Raw genomic sequence first — 22,710 nt, 5'->3', positions numbered from 1 at the left:
GAAGATGAAGTGTTCTTTCAGGAGAGCGCATAAATATTTGCTTGTTGTTTACACGTAAAAAAACTTCAACATTCAAAAAACAAGACCTGTCTGTGAGAGGAGCACAACATGGTTGCATAATCCTTGGACTGCAGATTCGGGCACGTTCTAAAATTATAGTAAACCATTTCTTTTGACTCTGAGTTAAGCAAAGCATGTTTAGCTTTTGAATTCTCCATTATGACCTCCAGCTGGTCTCTAACTGTGCCCGTCTGCAGTGCAGTGCTGTGCAGGTAGCATACAGAGGCTTTAAAAAGGTAAACAGCTGTAAATAGCTGCCAGTAGGAAAATGAACAAAAGATTACATTTGAGGGCTGGACACAAGGCCGTGAAAGGTGCTATGCATCGCACAAGGATGCTGAAGATCCAGATTTTAATTTTCTGTCCTCTGAGCAAAGCAGCAGTGTAGATTCTTATGATTAAGTTGTTTGTTTTCTCAGATATCTTTGGATTTAGTCCACCAGCATGCTATTTTTTTTTTGTTTGTTTTTTTAGTTCTTGGTGGTGAACAGGGGTTAAAGTAGGATTTGCAGATCTGGGATTCTTAAGACTGTGTGTAATGATGCAGCATGGAGAATTACTTAAAAAGAAGTCACATAATACGCATTGTTTTATTGGAATTTTCGCGTGTACACACTCTGATCAGCTGACCTGTGCTGCTACACTGATTTTCACTGCTCCTGGTGAATTTAGCCAACTGAATACAACAGGATAAGCGGCTGTTTCATGAGCTGTATCTGATGTCCACTCCCTAGACCCTTTAAAGCGACTGCAAAAAGAAGAATTTAATGAGCAAATTTAATCTATTCTATCCGTGTTGTACAGCATTGACCATGAACACCACAGCCTGCTCTACAGTACAAACAGTGGTTTGCAGTATTTCACCACAGTACTGCAAGCTAGTCAGTTTAGCCTGCACTAAGCTGTATTTTCATGCAAACTTACAAAGTACACCTTAAGTAGTTTTGCAAACTGTTTCACAAAACCATTTTTTAAAGGATTTAAATTAAATGCCAACTAAAAAACCACCACCAACAACAAAAACTTTAAAACAACAACAAAAAAATAACTCAGTTGTATTTGATCCTCTTCTGTTCTCCCATCTAGCCAGATGCTGAGTACCATGGCCACAATTTTATTTACATCTGCACTTTGAACACATCATAAGGGTTAGAAGAAATGTGGTGAAGGTGTCACTGGACCATGGGACGACATTATTTTGGTTTCATTGCCCAAGGATCTCTATCTCATCAGTGGAAGCAATTCATTGTGTAGGAATATGCATTAACCAGCCCATCAGATTTTACTGTTTATTAACTGAAGGTACTGCAACAATATTCTGGATCTTTTTTCCACTTTAACCCCTGGTGAAGTGCAGAAGTGAAACTATGCCTTGGACCAAAACTGTGCTGTATATAAAGAAATGGCAGATGTAAAGATTCCCCTCATATATGTGCAATGACAAATATTTTGTCAACGTTTTACTCTGGAATTAGTTTGAAATAAATAGAAAAACAGAAAGAAAGAAAAAACAGCAGGACGTTTGAGAGGTTTTTATGTCTGTTTTGGTGCTGTATCTGACATGGATTTGTGCTGACTGCAGCTGCTGGTATCAATAAAGGAGGAAAATATTGCATCTCTACACCAAGATTTAAAGCCTAGGAGGAAACTGTTTGATACTCGAAAAGATATCAGGGCTTTAAAACACTTGGGCTTTACTTTATTCTTGGAGAGTCAAGGTGAGGAAAGGAGAGGAGTCCTTGGGTGCTGCTGCCTGTCTCTTTCGCTGTCTTCAAACCTTGTAGAAGGTCATATCACATGAACTGCTCTCACCCCAGGCCACAGCACCCAGCTGATATGTAAGTGAGAACATTACCCAGTAACTGGCTGGTACGGGGGTTTGAGCAAGGAAATGTTTAATCAACCATCTTTTAGAAAGAAGCCAAAAAAAGACTAACAGAGCTTTCTCAGAATTAGTGAGACTGATGGAAAAGCGAGGTCACAGGCAGATGGTGAAGACTGTATTTTTCTAGTTTATAGCTGTAATGTAGTGTAACCAGTGTGCCACACATGTGTGCTCATAAAAGCCCGGTTAACTGATTAAAGCACAGCCACGGTGGCTTTAAATCCTGCAGCTTTAATTGTGGTTGTTCAAACCAACGGATGCCAGCTGCCCCACTTCAGCATAGTTATCATCATTTAGATGTGTTTACTCAGTAGAGGGAATATTGTGCCCAGAAACAGAAACATCTGAGATCCAAAGCCGTCCTTTAAGTGTCAACCAAATTAATCTCATTCAAATCGTGTCTGCTGATGCTCAGACAAGCTGGTTCAATGAGCTCGGGACCAGTGGTGGAGTGCTCATCTCTCTGTTTCAGGGAGCTCTGTCATCTCACGGGCGCACGGACGAGAAATTAGAAGGCACCGAATGAAGCTTGTGGTCGTAATCATCTGCAGAGGACCCTCTGTGTGTTAATTGGTTCTTGACTTGAAAGTGTTGTTCCGTCGCCTCGCTGTAAATGACAGTTTGCTGTTTTTCTTAGTTTGTTCTAATGATTTGCAGAGTTTCCTGGCTGTGGAGCGAGCAAGTTTCCCCACCAGGGCTGAGAACAGAAGAGTCTGATGAGACAATCTCATTAGGGTATAGAAAGTTTGCAGCAGATGGAAAACTTCTTCAGAACTTAAAGCATGGAGTTTAGAAGAAGGCGTTTGCAGTTTTTATTTGTTAAACCCAAACCTAAAAGTCTGCGGGGATTTATAGGGAGGGAGTAACAGGAAATCAAACAAATCGCAATCAATAATGCAAAATTAAGGAGACAGTCCAAATTTGAGTGTGTTTTTTTCCAGAAATAATGATAGCCATTGCATTCATCTTGTCTTCCTTTTTGAAACTGCAGTAAAAAGTGCCTGCAAGCTGAAACGTCTTTCCGTCGAGATAAATTCTCGGCAAAAAAATGTTTCCAATCAGTTCTTTTTAAAAATCAGTCTGCTGAGGATTGGAAATCCCTTCTTAAAGAAACTGCAAAATAAAAAAATGTTTTTAAATCTTTTCCTGTTTCTCTTGTTGTGACATTTGTTTAGATATCTCTGGTTATATTCCTTATATATTAGAAAATAATTAACATTTCTTTCTCTTATCTTACTGTAAAAGGTTTTGATGACTCATCTTGAGTGATAGTCTTTGCATTTATTCATGGTTTTGCTCATATTCTGTATTTTTTCCTTTTCTCTCTGCTCTGATTTATCTATGTGAATACCATTTCTGTGTTTTTGCTTCCCACGCTGTTCCTTTTTATTGTCTTGATTGAGTTCACCTGCATCTTATTATCCGTCTACCTTGTGCCGTTTAGTCTGTGTTCCTTCTGTCAGTCTTTGCTGGTTTGTCAGTTTATTTCCCTTGCGTAGCTTCACTTCTCTTAGTCGTCCTGTTTGGATTTTTGTTTTTCATCTGCTTTTTCATTTCTGCCTACCCTCCCTCTGCCTTTGTGTAAGTTACTCAATCAATTTAAGAACATGTGACGCTCCAACCGGACCAAGCAGATGGCCGCCTCTCCCTGAACTTCGTTCTGCTGGAGGTTTCATCCTGTTAAAAGTTCAAAAAAATTCTCTCTTTTTCAGACCATCCTCTGTAAACCCTCGAGATGGTCGTGTGGAGAAAACCTCACTACATCAGCAGTTTCTAAAATACTCAGACTAGCCCGTCTGTCACCAACAACCATGCTATGTTCAGAGTCACTTAAATCACCTTTCTTTCCCATTCTGATGCACAGAGTTGCTGCTATGTGACTGGCTGATTAGATATTTAAGTTTATAAGCAGTTGAACAGGTATACCTAAAGAAGTGGCCAGTGATTGTATAGATACAATCTTTTTAAAGATATAGGTGGTATTTTGGTCGCCTTGTAAGTTTACTCAGCCACTAAACCACAACCCACCCTGCCTGTCACTCGTACATACAGAGACAAACATCCTCCCTCTCTCTGTGCTGTGTGACCACCTCTCACTCCTGTCAGCTCTGGTTGGCTGCAGTGCACGATTATCCTGTCAGCACAGGACTGCAAGCCTGACTCAGCTGTTAGTGTCACTGTGTCCAGGATGGATGTGTGGCTCACTTTCCCTTGCACACAACTGAAAGTTTTGGACCTTAGTCCCTGAATTACATCCGAACACCCCTGAAAGTGCCTGCCACAAGCATAAATTTGAGATTTAAGTTGGGTTTGTGAGTTTCCTTTCCAGGTTAATTAGTACCTCTTCTGTTTCTCTTTGGCTTTCACTTAAACTGTAGCGATCTGCACACAAATTCTACTTGTGTGAACCTGTGATTGTGGCTTTGTGTTGGGTCATTTGCCACAGCTTTACTTCGAGAAAACTAACATTTAAAGTAAACAAAGGAAAACTAAGTTCTTGCATAATAGAACTGCTGATCCTTGAGAGACACTTTACGGGTTGACAAAGAGCAGCACTTTAAAGGTTCTTTGCTGCATTCTGTTTAACCTTCCCATGCTCTCTAGTTCACTTTCTCTGCACTCTTATGGGGCTAACATGCGGACGTAACACAGAATCTGCCATGCGTTACTGAGCAAACATCTGGATAACTGAATTGAAACCCTGGTGTGATTTCTTTCATACTCTGTCTTCATTTGTTGCCCGCATCAAAGAAGCGTTTCGGAAATGAAAAGTGGCAGCCCGTGTGTAACTCTTCATGTTTGTGTGTTGCTGCTCATGCATACATGATGAGCCTGCATGGAGAGAGCGAGAGAGTCAGATGGTGATCTAAATCTCTCCTCTCTCTTTCTCAGCTCGCTGAAAACAATCTGATTTTCCGTGTTCTCGCAACGCTCGAGATGCACAGAAAAGGGTGAAGGGCTGTTTGCTATAGCCGAGCTCTCTTCTTTTGCTTCAGTTACTTTGAAATGAACGCTTTGCTGGAAGAACGCTGTGACTGAGCAGTCGGGTATGCACGAGCATCGCACATCAGAAAGCGAAGCATTAAATTCACCTCAGGCTTGTTATGTGTGGAAATGTGCAAGCGTTTTAGAATTTAGATGTTAAGATATTTTTATCAACCAAATATTGATTTTGAGTTCTTTATATGTGGAGTACTTTCTATGTCTGAATTTGCTAAAATAAATAGTATAATTTATGGAAGCTTTGTGACTTCACTCTCAGTAGCTAAAATTGTGCACATTGCTGCATGGGTGTTTAAATACGCATGAGACTTGCACTGACTTGAATGAAAGTTCATACAAATTGTGCAGTGATTTCTGCTCATCTCAGTCCTCCAACGCTTTTCATTTTCATTCTTTTTTTTTCTTTTTTTTTGGCCTGTCCCGTTTGGCTCTTTTGCCATCAGAATTATTGTCTAAAGGCAAAGAAAGATGCCCAACGGATTTACTTTACCAAATTGACCATCCCAGCCTTGCCATAATGGTCCATTTGATTCACCTTTTGTTGTTTATTTTATTTTCACTTGCTGAATACGGGACAGACTTGACTGGAGGAAAGAAGGGGAGAAAGAAAGAGGGAAAGAGAAACAGCTGAGAAGAGGGACGGGGGAGAAGGGCAAAAGACAAAAACCAACAGAATGAGCAGAAAAAAAAAATGCATATATCAATCACCTGGATCACCTGTTGAGAAAGAAAAAAGAAAACAAGCAGAAGAGAACAAGAGTAATAGAATAAACAACATCACAATGATATATGGGAATATGACAGTAAATACTAAATGTTAAACATTATTGTGCAGCACATAAGATCAACAGAACACAGTGTGCTTTGAGGTAGGAGCCAAAAAGGGTGTAGTTTGTGGGTGTGATCACCCGTGTGTACACCTGTGAGCGTGGACGCGCTTGTTTTTTTAAAAGGTTCCTTCATGTAATAATCTGCTAGAGGGTGTGGGGGGGCCACAGCCCTGTCCTCCAGGGCATGAAGCAGGTATGGAGGAGATCAAAACTCCAGACATCCAGAGGCCCCCAGAACACAAGAGACCAAGGAAGACTAACAGAGGGGCAGCCGCGCCACTGTCCCAGAAAGAGCTGAGGAGAGTCCCAGATGAGGGCTCACTCAGCAGCCGTGGAGCAGAAGCCAGGGGGAGTTGCAGTGACGCGCCCGTGAGCTCCGCCGGCAGCCAGCTGTGCCTGAGTGACCTGAGTGAGGGAGGCCCCACACTCCAGACCGCAGTCGGACGGCCAACTCCTCCTCCTAGCCCCCCCCCCCCGCTCCAGCAGGTCGCAGAGAATGGGGGTGAGAGAAGACTCCAAACCTCCCTCCACCCGCTCATTGTTGTGTTGATGCATGTGTGTTCTAAGGTGCATTTAAAACCCAGGAGGGCATGGAGCTACCTGCCAGAGAGCAGCAGGTAAGCGCATAGTCCCTCCTACTAGCCCTCAATGTCTACTTGTATTTAAAATTGAGAGGTGGGCAACGACGCCAGGGGTGAGGTGTACACCGTGATGGTAACTTGGGTTGCCGCTTTAAAAATGATGGTCTTACCAAAAATAAATTATTTATTCTCAATGATCCCAACTAAACCGCCACAAGATTGGTTCAGATCTCTAGATTCATGTATGTCCAAATTCCTTTGGAAAAATAAACCCCCACGTATAAGCTTAAAAACACTACAGCGGTCATGTCCGGTTAGGGGCTCTGTTGGCTCTCAGGTGACTGTTTCCTCGCGGCTGCGTGCAGCGGGGCTAGGGGAGGGTCTGTGCTGACGGACGTGGGTTACTGACCTGGTAGCTTGGCTGCCCCTGGGTGGGTCCGGGATGGGCGTGAGGTTCTGGGGGCGCTCCATCTCTGGGCTGGGGCCCGGGCCGGGCCTCGGGGGCTTGGGTCCTGGTTGGTGTGTTGCCGGGGTTGTGGGCGGGTGGGTGCATGGGGGCCCAGCCCTGGCGCAGGGTGCCGCCGGTGCGTCGAGCCACCTGGGGGGGCTCTTCAACTGGTGGGGGAGATTGTCACATCTTGCAGGAGCTTTCCTCTCTTCAGGAACTCTCTCTGCAGGAAGGGGAGATACAGGAGAGGTGGAGGAAGATCTCAGCCTGGGCGTCTATTGTCTTATGTAGTCTGGAAGATGAGTGGATGGTGGGGTGGGTGCAGTTTTCTCTGTGGTGGGGTTGGGTGGACTGTCCCGGGCTCTGTGGGGCCGGGGGGGCGCTGCTGCACTGGGCCCCGGTCTGGATGGGCCTGGGCCCCCTTTCCCTGGTGGGTCGCGGAGTATGGGGGTGCCTACTGGGGTCAGCGGGGGAGCTGGCCCCAGGGAGGGGTCACTTGCCCCTCCCTTCCTTCCCTCCCCATCTCCAGCTGCCTCCCTCTTCCTGCTCCACCACAACCACCCACACATGCAGGGCCTTGGAGTAGGGGTATGTCACCAGGGTGCAGAGGAGGCTACCCCCCCCCCCCCCTTCTGGCTGCCTCTGCCTCAATCTCAATTTTATCCCACAACTTAGACATTCACATTACTCACACTCTCATTACACATACATATAGGATCTTGGGGGTGGGCACGATACACGGAATTCATTTTCATTCTTAATCATTTTCAGTCCAGTCCTTGTACCTAACCATTTTTAAATGAAGTCATGTCCTTAGAGATGCATGTGATCCTCTAGTTGTGTTCACTGAAGACTCATCGGAAATGGTCTCATTGGAAGGGTGGCTGTCAAAAAGCCATTCTTAAGGAAGAGAAACAAGGAGAAATGGCTGAGACATGCCAAAGTATACAAGAACTGGGCTGAACGTCAGTGACAACAGGTCTTCTGGAGTGATGAAGATGAAGATCCGGAGGACAGGAGACCGGTACAACAGTGAGTTTGTACCGCCAAACTACCAACTTGTGATCATCTTAAGAGATCTGTGCATGTTAACAGTTCAGCTGAAGTGTTTTACTCCTTCATTTGAATGATTGTTGGAGCACGACAGAGGTTAAACTTTATGGCATTTAAAAAGAAAAAGAACAAAGGCAAAAAAATAAAGGTATAATATTTTGTCCTTGCAGAAAATCTTTTTTATTAAGTTATGTGTAATCATCCCGTGACCTTTTGGTTCACCTCGGGACACCTGAAAGGCTGAGGGCTTGAAAGACAAATGCCAGTGTGGCGTAACTGCAGTGTTCCCAGTTTGAATTGATGCATGAAAGGTGCGTGGAAGCCTTTGTTTCAAATACCTTTACACACTGACCTTGGTGCTGCTCCCCATGTTAAAATGTAGTTGTAGCTTGGTGACTTATGCTACATTCTGAGGTCACGTATAACCAGCTTTCCTATATCTGGGATAAATGAACATGTGCAGTTCCAAAAAAGCAAAGTCTATCTGCAAGATAATATGCTCATGTTTACAATGATGCAGATGGTTGTAGTGAATGGCAGAAGATTTCTCTTTCAGAGGCTATTTTCAGGTCTGATGAGAAATGCAACATGCGCTGATTCATCCAGGTGTTGAGAGCCATGCTCACAAACTCAGAATTTGAGATTATACCTTAAATCACTGAGGCTCCAACCTGCAGGAGAAAGCACGGAATAAACGTGTTGTTTAGCACTGGAGATCTCACTGTTTATCGGCAAAGGCTCAAACAAAAATGTCAGATGTATATAGCTGATTATGTGCAATTATAAGTGCTGCATGGGAGCATCTTCAACCTCCAGCATCGTGTTGCCATTGTGCATCACACTCTCTCCTGAGGTATGTTATTGTTTAGCTGTGCTGCTGATTGATTCACATTCCTTGTTCATGGATTTAGCGGAGGTACTGGAGACCTCTCGGTGAGAGGTGGGAGAAGAGCATAGGGTGGCTGAAATGCCACACCCCCAAGCAGCCGCAACAGCCAACCTGCTGTTGTTCCACTGTTTCCATAGTAACGGTGGTGGGGTGCTGCTGAGCTCCAAAGTGAAGTGATGATATAGAAGGTTGGGGGAGGGGTTAGGAAATAGGAGCAGGTGGTGGGTGGGGAGTAAAGGGAATACTATAGGAAGCAAATGCAGGGGGAAGAAAAAGGGGAATCCGGAGGAGGACTGCTGCTCCTGTCGGTGAAACAGCGGGAACACACGGAAGCCGAGCGCCTGTCTGTTAGCTTTGTCAGCATGAGCTTCAGTTAGACATGCTGCAGTAGAGATGTCTGTGGAGCTACAGCAGCATCAAACACCTCGTGAACCCCCTCTGAGTTCCTTGCATGATTTTTTTCAACTCAAACCTAGAGGTCGTAAATGAACATGCAAGGACACACACACAGCACACTCACACACATAGTAGGCTTGGTTTAAACACTTTTAGCAGACACATTTTGGGTCTCTCATTCATGGCCAGCAAAGGTGACTTGGAGGTTACAGCAGAAATTGTCACAAAAGAATTAGGAGATCCGCTCCCTTGATGCTGCAGCTCACCTTCATTTGGCTTTCATTTGGGGACATGTGTGCACACATGCACGCACGCACAAAGAAATATTCTTCAAGGTGAAACACAAGGTCATTTTTCTCTCAGATTCTGTTTTATCCACATGTAGAGCTTCAGTCTTTGTGCTTTCATTTAAAACATGTGGAGCGCTAGTTCAAGTGAAAATATAGCTTGCTTCTCTTTCAGGTTTCTTTCATAGACTCCTATGGTTTTTAGGCGACTGGAAGAATTTTAACATTAATAATTGCAAACATTTTTAGTTGCCCTGAAATCTAATGAGACTTAGCAGTAGTGCAGAGTTTTTACTGTAAACATTACAAATCCCGCTGTGCAGGATCACAAAAAGATATTTAGTGTGGGATACAGAAAATTAGCAGTGAAGGAGATTGACTCCCCAACTATGCTAATATATATTTCATTAATATATATTATACTGGACTAAGAGAGGGTGGGTGGGGGACTGAGAACCATCAAAGGTAGCAGCCAGGTGTTAGAGGTTCTATGAGGCTGTGCTCGGGTATGATAGCCCTAACATCAGCAGGCTAATAAGATAAAGCTATAAAGCTTGATTTAGGCTGCCTCATGACGTAAACCTCATATAGCTCCAAAGTTCAGCATTGCAGATCTGAACAGGACTTTCTACAAAAATAACATCTCTGTAAAACCAGAAATGATATGTCATAGATTATGTAGGTTCATAGCTTGCTCTTTATGCAAATCGTATAGCCAGTATTCTGCTTTATTGATTGACTCAGTCGATTCCATCATCTTCTCTCTTTCATGTCTTTTAGTATTATTTCAGTAAAAGTAGTTGCTGCACCTTCCTCCAACTCCAACATGGGGAACTCAGTTTCGAGAGCTTTAAGGTATGAGGAGAAACTCAACACAGTGGCATAGAAATTCACCAGCAGAGGGATGCAGAAGCAAAAGCGGACAAGTATAAAGAATCTGAACAGAATCAGCCACTTGCTTGGTGTGTGTTGTAAGCTATGTACGCATATGACAGTATAAGTTGAGCTCAAGGCTGCATTTTTAGAAAGGAAAAAAGCAGTAAAATATGAGATCTTTGCACTCTCAAAGAGCAGGCAGTTCTTTTAAAAAGACATTTCCCTCACAGACCTCTGTCTAATCAGCTGCTCTCCACTTCATTAAAGGCCAGTTTTCCTGGACACCTCCTACTCAGTCTTAGCCTGCAAATTCACACATGCCTTCACTTATAGGCGGAGACACACTCACGCAGGGTAAAACCCACATAAATCTATGCGCACTGTTTCACGCTTGTATGTACTGTGTGTCAGATCAGTCTGAGCTAAGATCATGCAAAGCTCCACAAAGAGCTCAGATGGTTGACTCTATAGAACGACCTTCTTTTCTTGACCAACATAAAGCAAAAGTGAAAGGAAATAAAAGGGCCCGTTTCACTTGAGACAGCAGGGGAGGAACTGATTGAGAGCGCATTATATGTTTGTGTGTGTGTCCGCATGTGTATGTGTGTGTCAAGCAGTGCTGTCTCTATTCTGGCTTCTGTGTTAAGTGTTACCATGCATTACAAGGTTTTGACAGTGTGTGTGTGTGTGTGTGTGTGTGTGTGTGTGTGTGTGTGTGTGTGTGTGTGTGTGTGTGTGTGTGTGTGTGTGAATAGGTTTTGGGGGATTCATGTGCAATCTAACATTTCTGAACCGACGAGGGTCCCTGCTCTTCTCAGTGCAGCAGCTGATGGGAAATCATTATGGATCCTGGCAAGTGGCCAGTTCGTGGTTACCACGGCAACCGCGCTGGCTCCATCCATCTTGGCTGTGATGATGTTTGAGAAACGGCCTGCTTTCTAAACCCTCACTCCCGGTAATGGCTTCTTTGATTGGCGCCATGCATAAATGAATAGGAATAGGTCAAGACTGTGATTTAGGTAGAATCCATGGCGGTTTCACCAGTCATATATTTTTTTCTAGTCAGTAATATGAGGCCATAAACACCTCCACTGCTGCCTGGGTAAGATGGGGAGTCTCCACTGTGAATATTAGTTTAAAAGTTTGTCTGGTCACTGTTCACAAAAAGACTAAAGAAAGACTTGTAGCGCAGAAACATGTGGATAAACTCCTAACACACAAACATGCTCCTGGCAGTGCACAGGGGAGGCTGGAACTAAGTGCACTTCACAAGAGCTACTTGGATTCAGGTGTTTCAGAGATGACAAGATGACACTGAAAGTGTGGTTAAAAAAATGATTGGTTGGTCTACGCTTCACAGGAGCTTAGAGGGAGCTGGGAAAGACTACAAAAGCAGTTCTGATATCAGTGATGTCCACTGGTCAAAAAGAGAATAGTCACCTACGATTGGAGGGATTTGAATTGGCAACAAGAAATTTTACAGTGGAGTGTCAGGGCAGTAGCATTTGACTGGAAGCTGAAGTGGTGCACTGGTTTGCCACTGACTGTTGGTCTCAAGTGTGCATTTCAAGCTCTATTGCCTAGGTAGCCCTGTGAAGTATTGACCACCCTGTCATATTTCACTTAACAGTATCCTGTCCTCTGATTGCTACTGCACACCTTGAAGTTGAGAAAGGGTTTGGCTTGAAAGCCACCACTTTGTTTTGGTAGCTGTTTTTCACCCATCATTGCTTGTAAGTTGCCAAATATCACCAACTTTCTGTGGCCTCTGGTTGCCAGGTTGCTCCTCGTTGCTTCTTCTTTAGGAGAGTGTTGGTAACCTCAAGTAACCTCAAGTAAAGAGGGCATCCCACAAATGAGCCTAAGCAGTTTTGTAGGAAGGAGTGATTACAAATTTCACTTTGTTTCTGCTGGAAATCCCTGATGGATAATGCTGCTGCCAAAGAAGGTTCTACAAGTTACCACGTTCAAGAGGTTTAAAGTAATTTTGTAAATGTGCTGGGCTGTAGTACAGGTTGATCCGCTTCTGCTGACAAATTGATATTAAAAAAATAGCAAAACAAGTAATGCCCATGCTACAGTATTGTTTAACCTGTGTGCTCTTGGCAAACAAACATACCAAATCACATTGGGAAAAGTAATCCATTTATTTTTCTCCACTTATGCGGGGTCAGGTCATGGGGGCAGAAACCTAAACAGAGCCAGCTGAGAGATCTAATCTAATGTCCTGGTTGGACATACCCGGAACAACGGGATGCGTGTGTTTATAGGCTAAAGATGGGTCATTTTAACCCCTTGCTAGAATTATGCTGTAATTTAACTTTCATAAATCAGATTTTGTTATTTATCCATCCATCCATCTTCTTCAGCTTATCCAACTCAGGGTCACGCTGGTGGCTGGAGCCCGTCCTAGCCACCACTGGATGAGAGACTGGTTACATGTTGGACAAGCTGCAAGTCCTTACTATTGTCATAAAAAGTAAAATGATAGCATGCTTTTGCTGTTGTAGGTTAAAAACCAGATTATTTGAACCCATTACCAGGTGGTCACCAGGCAACATGATGATATGATATCTGAGATAAAAACCTTCAGGGTTGCTCAGCCTCTGACATAGAGTTTTGTATACTAACCAAACTTTTTCAAAACGTGGTATTACTAAAAGTCTAATGTCTTCTAAACATTCATTCTTCACAATATATTGTAAAACTTAACACGTTGAAAAAATCTGTTTATAAGTCCATTAACTTCTCTATTGGATTGGATTGTAATTGTTAAATACTGTTTTAATGTCAAGCATGTGTATGTAAAAACATCCTTTTTACAAGGTTTATGTGTTTGCGATCCTCTGTGTTTCATACTAAATTGAAAATAAAAGTGCAGAATAATAGAAACATGAAGTTAGCAGGAAGAATGTATACTGCCAGAACAGTTTCTGCAAACCAAATGGAAGAATGACCAATTAGTCGCTTTTCCCTAGGTTCATTTTTTTCTCTTATCAGTGAGTTGTCTGTTGTGTTTTCTCTAATTATCATCAAGGTCAGGTTACTGACTGTGCAGAGCAGAGAAAGCCTGCTATCTTATTTTTTTTAAACTCCTGGTACTCCTCCTGGGGTGCTCCCAGAACAGCTGGAAGATGCAAGTCCTCCACTGTGTTCTCAAACTGCCCCGCAGGTCTCCCCACAGTTAGTTATGGCCAGCCTGTTCGAGAAGTGACAACCAAGCAGCCGAACCTGTTTTTAAACTGTATTCTGTTGTCGTCCAAACAAAGTGTTTCTCAAAACGTAACAAAATCTTCACATCTGGGACAAAAATAACGGCGAAATAACTGAGAACAAAAGACGGTGTGTTTTATTCTTGACCGAAACACTATTTTTAGCCTCCGTCACCAATGTCAGAGCATGAGATTTTCTTTTAGGTTTGTATGCAGGCTTTGTGCACTGCACTGCGTTGTGTGCATGGCTGGAATTTGTTGCGGCAGCTACACACTGATTCTTCGCTGGGCTTCTCCCATCTGAGGATCCAGCTGGGCTAACGTGCCTTTTGTCTGTCAGAAAGCTGTTTGAGTTCAACCTTTTCACACTGACTTTGCAAGAAGGTGCTAATCTCTGAAAGGGAATTTTAAGTTATATTTTGCAATGTTTTCTTTGTTGTTGGCCTCAAATGACACGTCCCCCGCTGCAAGTCACTCTGTATTTCTTGTGACTGCGGGTGTGTGTGTGTGTGTGAGCGCATGTGCGAAGGTATTAGTCGTCTCCGTCGGAGTATATCAGAGTGAAACATTCTTTCATGGCTGTGACACTGGCTCTTCTCATGCAGCCTTTTGACAAGTCAAAGCCTTACTTTTATCTCTCCGTTCCATTTGTCAGTACACAGTGTGTGCGTCTGTCTGTGTGTCCTTGTTACAAGAGCATGTGGGTGTGTTGTGTGCACATGTCAAAATGCACACATAGGAAACCAGTATAGTTTTACGAGTGTTGAAAAGTTGAACTATTAAGAATTAATTAAGCTTTTATGCTCACTTTATCGTATCACCTGTCATTTAAAAAGTTGTTTCCTGCCGGCTGTGTGTCACTTAAGCTGATATGCTTAATGATCTGAACATCCTGCTCAAAGATTAGACGTCTTTAAATGTGATCCAGCTCCCAATTAAGACCCTGGTTGTTGTTCCTGAACAAATTATACGGTGTTACCTTTTTTTTTCTTCTGGAGGCTCTGGCTCTGATTTCTGTGAGTAAAATTAATTATCGTTTGTATTCCTTAAGTTATTTCTAGTCTGTTTCTCATGATTTGTTGACTTAAAACTTAAAAATAAGCTATCATACAAGTACAACAATAGTACTAGAGAGCATTCACCTCAGATCCCAGTTGTTTACGGTGTGCTAATTTAATTTAAATACCCCTTATTAAGAGTTTCAAGCATCATTTAACCTTAAAGAATCCACTGCACCAACACATCTCACCGCTGTTATACTAAAAGCTGCTCTGCGGTCCAACCTCAAACCAATTTACTGAAATGACTCTACCTTATCAAGAGTCGGCACGTCTTTAAAACTACTTTAGAGACTTCTGTTTTTAGACAAAATTATTTTTTAACTGAGTCATTTGATTGGTCAGTGTTTTGGCCAGCGTTTCATGAATTTTAGATAGAATACCTTCTGGAAAAGAGTCAGTATTTTTTCAGCATGTTAGTGGGTGTGTGGTGCCCAGGTTTCAGTGACTAATGCTGCTAAGTATTGAATGTTAATCTTGTTCTGGACGCAGCCAAGAGGAAAAGCCTCCAGTGACTGACAGCCAGCAAATCTATCACATGGTTCCTGCTCGCACATCATTTCACTTCTCAAACAGGCGCACAGGTATACACATTGTCCTCCACACACGTCTACTCAGGGGAACCTGGGAACGCGTGGAGAGACGAGAGAAAAAAAAAAAGAGCTTCGTTCCAGGTACATTCTCTGCTCCCGCGGTGGTGACCATGCAGCCATGAGTGTTTGTGCTGTATGCTTGATGGCACACTTGATATCGGCGGTGAAAAGCGTGCTTGAATTCCAAATCTTTTTCTTTACTCCTGATGTCATACCAGTGCAGAAGTGAAGCAGGCCAAGCACATCAGTGTGATAAGAGTCACAAACAGAAAGACAACATTTGGAGCCCAGTGCTAAATTCCTGAAGGTAACGGATTGAAATCGTGTTGCATAATTATGGAAATCTGGGAGAGCTGGATAAGTAAGAAGAAACCGCTGGGTGACAGGAGCCCAGTTCAAGCTTGATTGTGCATTGTGCAGTGCATTTGCTCTCTGCAAATGGAGCATCACCAAGCAGAGAGGGAGAGAGGGGAGTCTGTAACGGTGACACAACGTCTCTGGACTCCTTGTCGCAGTGCCTGGCACCAGTGTAAAGAAGGTGAATATACCTGCAGTAACACAAGCCCCTGTCTCCTGGTGCAGTTTATACCAGCAATGAGCAGAGGAGACAGAGCAGAGGCATTATTAGTCCAGAAAGTGCACACACAGTCAGTTTGATGTCCACTGACTGTGGCTGCAGCTTTTTTAAAATTTATTTCTTTTTTACAGTTTCTGTCTTTGTTCAAATACATTTCCAAAACACTTCCTTCCCTGCTTTAATTAACTGTGTACACTTCATTTTCGGTCTGTATTTTCCAAATGGTGTGTAGTAGAAAAACTAGCAGTGTTGATACTTAACAGATGGAAAGTGATGAGACAAAAAGAGCAGAGAGCATGCAGTCAGATCGAGAGTAATAAAAAACGAATAATCATAGCTTGTAAAGACAGAGGGATGATAAAAGAGTCAGGAGACGCTGGCACGATCGCTAGAGCGGCTGCAGATTGTCTCTTGTCAGCCACAGCGTTGGACTCTGAAAAAAATAATTGTGCCCAGTGGACATGGCAGGTCACAGACTTGGAGATGTCCGAGCTTTATTGCAAGCTTGATCCACTCGAACACTGTATACAAAAGAAGGACATAGCACCATGATGTCTCCCATTGGGGTCTAAAAACTTTAAAACCTGAAGTTGGAGATTTCGGTCAGTCCGTCTTGGCTTTTGGAAAACAGCCATCAAACAAACGAGGGGTGGATCTGACTGAGAGACGGACACCGTGGGTAAATCACACCCTGCTTTATCATGTATGTACTGTAAGCGTGGCCATAACTTATAAAATGAACTTCATGATGGTTTAAATAAGAGCTCATTATGCTGATGTGTTAAATCGAGTTAGAAGTAGCATAAAAAGATAAATCTGAGTATAAAAGGAAATTGTGGCTCCCTTCTTAGCTTCTAATATAAAAGCCTCACCATCTAAATTTGTGAATTTAAAACCATTATTTGCATTTAATCTTTACAAAACTGTGAACTTACTGAATGAGCAACAAAAGTCCAATGTAATAGAGAGTCTAATGTAGCTGTCATGCTGTGTATTGTTGTCCAAAGACTTTTCTTAAAGATGCAAAGACTGCACTATTACATAAAAGTTCTAGATACTTGAGTTCTTTGGCTGTGGGTTTGATGCATTCATTGTGGGTTTAGATTTCTTTGCTTCTGTCTGTCTTTTATGAATTTGTTTATAACCACAAGATATAAATAAGAAAAAATCCAAATTAAAAAAAGACATCTGTGTCCGTGTGTGTCTGTGCGAGTGAGCGCTCAAATGAAATATTGACATCCCGTTCGCCGGGTCCTGTGGGTATCAAGGTGAGCACAGAAGTAGAAGATTGACTAGAAAGTGGAACAAGATGGAGAGGGAAAGAGAAATGAGAAGTCTGGATGGAGCTTAGTGAAAGCGAGTGTGTAAGTGCAGAAATATAGTGCGACTGTGTGGGCGCTGAGCAGCAGCAGCAAGAAATACAGCGATGGAGTGTGATACAGGGAGAAATTGGATAGGGGAAGGTGGCAAAACTTGGAGAGAGACGGTGGATATCGAGAGAGTGGACAGAGGGAAGGAGCGCGGCATGAACGGGGGGAAAAAGGAAGAGCATGGTGGTGTTAAATGGAGGGTGAAGATGGGTAAGATGGGTGAGAGGCAGAGAGGGAGACCGTGGACAAATACAGAGCCGAAGGCTATCAGTACCCTTTGTTCACACGAATATTTCGATGATGCGCAAATTCACACCTACAGTTACACGCACTGTAAAAAAATATTAAGCCCACACCTAGAGAGAAGTGTGAAAAAAACATTCGCCGTGTGTGTGTGTGTTTTAAGTCTTTTTGGTTTAATCAGACAGCTCATTTAAAAAGGCAGGATTACTTGGATTTAAATCGAAAAGGCACATCAATAGCAGATGGGAACAGAGGAAAAAACAGACATCACAAACACAATTGTTTCATTTCAGCAGAGGCTTCGGGGTAACTGGTTCCAGGTAGATGGAGCTCGAAATCTGAAAGAAAATCAGTGCTAATAGAGAAACCTGAAGCTCCTGGGAGACACTTTGATGGAGTCATGGCAGCAGCACAACATGCTGCATTTTTAGCATGGCCTGCAAAGAAAGGAAACCATCCAAGGATGAACTTAGCCGTGCTAGGGTTAGGAACACGATGGTTCGATGGTCACGGGGAAGAGAAAGCGATGTTTTCTACAGCTGTCTCCCGTGTTTAGTGGTCCATTTTCCTCGGAAGGGCTGCCTGGGTTTTTTTTGCGCATTTTTATTCATCGCTTCTACCCTGATGTGTGCATTTCACGAGAGCTCAACTCCTTTGATGTTCCTCCTTTGATTCATGCTGTCTGTCAGTGTAAATCTAAACAATACTTTAAACACACCTTTCTGGAGTTCAGTAAGATGGAAATTCACTTTGAAAACCTTTTGTTTTTTTAACAAACCCCAAATCTAAACTGGATCAAACAGCGCATATCGCTATGGATTATAGAGATATGCTGAATACTGCTGTATTTACCCTTAAACCAGTTGACACCATCTACAAAACACTGCATACTCTCTACCAGTGTGCAGGTTTACATGTGATTGTCTCACTGCTCATTTATTTTCTGCATATGGCACTTTTTTCTGTCTCTCTCACACACACACACACACACACACACACACACACACACACACACACACACACACACACACACACACACGCACTGATGGATGCAAATGCACTTTGACATGAAGAGAGTAGGAGCCAAGAATCTAATCATCATCCATCAGAAGCAGAGGCTCTGCTTAACTTATAAGAGTCCCCACTGTAGCTGTGCTGATTCGAACAGTGTAGCTTCTGTAACATATAGATTAATAAGGTCATCGTTAAAGGTTTTGTGCTTCTGTGTTGGAGTCATTGCTCCAAAAACAGCAATGCATCACTCATTACTAGTAAATCTTTTAAATATAAAGCATTATGTTACATTTCTAGTCTATAGAAACGAGTTTCTTACATTAATTGTTACATTACGTTTATATCACAGCATGGCCTGAGACGCATTTTTGCATGATAACCAGTTAACAGCAAATTTTAAACTGGTTTGAACTGTTGCCACCATTGCTTCAGTGTTGTTTGGGCCTTTTTCAGTGAAATATCAGTGCAGGAGCTCAGATAGTCTCAGATTATACAGAGCGAGATGCTGCAACAGTTTGAAAGGATGAGACTTCCTAGAGAAATCCTTAGAAAAAATAAAATAAAACTTCAAGGATTTCTTTGTTTCCTGTTCTCATTACTTCTACTCCTGTACCAGCGCTGGTGCAGAGGTTTATTTTCTGAGCACCAGTGTAAAAGGTGATGGGGGTGTGGTGCCATCACAGTTGCTGTGCAACAGAACAAATGCAGTGACCATGAACCAGACATTATATGGGAGTCACACTGACAGAAATGCATTTCTTAATAAGAACACATACAACTTCTGTAGTTTTTTTTCACAAAACCAAAGTTAGAAACTGAAACGTGAGTAAAGAGAAGTGTTTCAGCTGCAAATGTTCACTGTAGAAACTGATACAGGTAGAACAGAGCTTCAGTGCTACCAGCCTGATGTCTCATCACTGATTGTTCTGAAGCATCAAGCTTCACCTGTATGTGGTTGGGGTTGGCGTTCACTTAGCTTGAACATTATTCTGGGTTCACCACCACTAGTTTTGTGTCCCATGATGTCCCAGATCAGATAGTGTGCAAGCAACAGTGAATAGAGTTTTCTGTCCTAGATGCAGTGTGCACTTTACCATCACATTCTTGTCTTTTTGTGCAAAAATAAATAACAATCTGCGTCTCAGGGTCTCAGTCATCCAGGTCATTGTAGTCTTGAGAGCTTGAAAAAAAGGTGACTGAAGTTTTGTAGCTTTTTAAAGACATTTCACCTCTTCATAGACTTCTTTAGTTTTAAAACAACAATGTTCGGTGCAGTGCAGCGAGGAGTGCTCTGACCTCTACGTAGGAGAAACCAAACAGCCAATCCACAAATGCATGGCTCAACATAGAAGAGCCGGCTCAACGGGACAAGACTCAGCTGGTCAGGATGCCGGGTTCACTAAGCTTTGTTGGAAGTGCTGCCAGTCTGATGTCGTAAAATAATCTAAAAGCTGCGGCTAATGTTACAGCTCACATTATCAATAGTGGGGATAATGACATTCAGGACCACCTCCAATAAACAGCTTTCCTTATCAACAGGGAATTGTCTCCAGGCCTGTCTAGACTTTAGACTGCACAGGTGTACCACAAAAACTGGACACAGACTATATCTGCAGATCAGAGGTGCAAAACATCCTGAACACACTTAAAAATTTCACTTAATAAAGTTTGATGTTGCTTTTATTTGTGGGTTTTTGCATGATGACTTTTTGAATTTTGCCTCTTGTTCTTGTTGTTGTTCACTGGCCAAAAATAGGCTCAAACAAAACATCCGTCAAAGTTCTATTGAAGTTATAGTGAAAGCAAACAACCTTTTCAGCTTATTTCAACCACTGACAGCAGCTCAATCAACTGAACAGTATGAGCACAGTTTCCTGTGTGGAGAACTGAGTGAGTCACGCTTGAAGCCAGAAACAAATTAGAATAGCTTTTGAAATTCAGATTTTTCAAAGTGTGGCATCACATTTATGCACAGGAAAGCTCATTATGTTTCAAAACACTAAAACACACAGAGAGTTAATGTCTGTGATTGTGCCCGAGCTTTTTTGGAGGCTGTTGTAAAATAATCTAAACAGTGTGACCACATTACATCGGTGTTACTGTCCCATCATCTCCATCAGTGGTTTTTATATGCGTACATCTGAGTATCCACTCTTATAGCATCTGTAATTTTTCTCCTCTAGGTTCTGCTCTCTGGTCTCATTGGAGTGGTGTCATGGAAGAGGCCGCTCTCTCTTGTGGTGAGTGTCCTCTGAACGCCCACACTGAGCTGCTAACCTGACAACTCTGAGCAAAGAAACAGTACCTTAGGGGGAGTCTTTTATTGTCATAATGGTTACAGAATGTCCTCTCCTGTCAGGATCAACACATGTAGAAAAGTAAACATATCACAACCTTGTCAGAGAATTAAGCTTTTCTGTAAGTGAATCAGACCCATTTTGAATTCATGAAAAGTAGCGCTGAGCTTCAAAAAGTTGTATCATGGTATTTGTTATAATTCTTAAGTCTCCTTTCAGTCAGTTTACAATGGTTGAGTATACTTTGAAAAGTATGATATGCATAAAATAATATATAAACAGTTGAATACAATCATAAAAATGAAATAAAATATAAATAAAAAGCTTTTTAGTTTCATATAACAATACTTTTTGGCGCTTACATACAGGAAATACAGGAATCCAAGTATTCAGGAAATACTAGTAATGAGAGAGATGGAAACAGACGGGAACCAAAACACAGCTGAAAACAACCAAGGAATCAGTGATGGCAGGGACAGCAAGAAAAGGTAGACACATGAAGGAAAATGGAGCTTTTCAAGGTAAAATTAGGAAGTAACCAAAGAAAGCAGGCAGACAAAAAGATAGACTGAACAGGAGACATGGAGAGAGAGAGAGATGAGAAAACTGTGGATGACACACACAAACAAAGACAAACAGAAAATTAAAATTCAACCAAACCCCCACACAGAACCCCAAACCAAAGATAACCCAAAACACAAGACTTTCATAATAAGCTACTAAACTTATAATAAGCTAATAAGGAAAAAGTACCCCAAAACACAAACAATGTGGCTCAAACACAAATGAGTCCTCAAAACTAAAAAGAATCATAAACTCAAAAACCAAAAAACCATGAAATAATCACTTTGGTGCTGTAAAGAGCAGCTTTGAAACAAAATGATTCCTCCAAATGTTGTAGTGAAAATTGTTCTGTGGTCAGAAAAAATACCTGCTAGCTTTGTAACACACTGTTTTTCCCTCTCCTGGCTCCCTGTGGCTGTGTGTAGAGGATCTCTGGTCCAGGACAGAAGCAGTGCAACCAGAAATGACTACAAAACAAATCTCATCTTATAAAACCAAACCTTCCAAACAGCAGGCACGGCTCCTCTGCTGTTATTTTGGAGCGCAGCTTTTTTTAACCTCCTTGCTTTTCCCAGCTACTAACACATTCGTGTTAGTGTTGTAAATTGTCCCCGTTTCACTATTTATCTATTTTACTGTGACGACTGCATCTAACTGAATGTTAGCATCCCAAGTGTTTTGTTTGTTTACTGCTATTGCAACATTAGAAAAATTGACATTATGTATTGAAGATCCTTGTTTTTCTATAAAGAAAAAGATTAGTTGATATTTGATTCATGACTAATGAAATTATAAATCATAATTATCTTTAGAACATAGAACATGTCCATAGGAATACAAAAATAATCAGGTTTGTATTCCAGCGGCACAAATGCAAGTGTGTCTCGTTAAAACTGTGACTGATCACATTTGCACAGATGGAAACTGTGTTCCTGATTTTTTCAAAAAGAAAAACATTTGTAAGTTCAATGTCTGGAGCACCAACCTCTGTGGCTCAGATAATAATCTGAAAATGGGGAAAAAAGGTGTTTTTATTTTTCCTTTTTTCTAAAAGGCAGCTCCATGCTGGAAAACTCCAAAGAAATAAGAATTCATACAAGTTTGTGTTACCCTTTACAGAAAAGCACTCTGGCCTAAACCAGAATAGAAGGATAGGTAGGAGGCCGTGGTGCACAGCTGAGAAAAAGGACAAAGTATACACAGAGTTTGTGACGTGTGTTTTTTGAGAAACACACACATCACAGGTCCTAAATGGCCAGCCTTCAAGGCAGAGTTGCAACGGGATAAAAAAAAAAAAGCCACTGAAAGGAAAAGATTGAGATGGTTAAAAGTACACAGATACTGAAGGACTGATGGGTATAGGTTTGATGTTTGGGTCACTAATAACAACTTTTGTGTGAAGTACAGCCAATTAAAGGTGCAGCAGGAGTGCTTGACACCATCTATCAAGCATGATTGAGAAATGTCTTGATTT

At 42.1% G+C, this 22,710-nt stretch overlaps 1 protein-coding gene across 2 annotated transcripts in view; it reads left to right on the top strand.

The window, feature by feature from the left end:
- Positions 1-22,710, top strand: part of fam189a1 (family with sequence similarity 189 member A1) — a 122,439-nt gene that overhangs the window by 41,791 nt on the left and 57,938 nt on the right. For both annotated transcript variants that reach the window (XM_026166783.1, XM_026166792.1), the window contains exon 2: positions 20,559-20,615. In XM_026166783.1, coding sequence (XP_026022568.1) covers positions 20,559-20,615 — 57 coding nt within the window. The remainder of the gene's footprint in view (positions 1-20,558; positions 20,616-22,710) is intronic.

The sequence above is a fragment of the Astatotilapia calliptera genome, chromosome 1 (genome assembly GCF_900246225.1).
Source record: "Astatotilapia calliptera chromosome 1, fAstCal1.2, whole genome shotgun sequence".
Classification (NCBI taxonomy): Eukaryota; Metazoa; Chordata; class Actinopteri; order Cichliformes; family Cichlidae; genus Astatotilapia; species Astatotilapia calliptera.
This window is presented reverse-complemented; position numbering and strand designations above follow the sequence as displayed.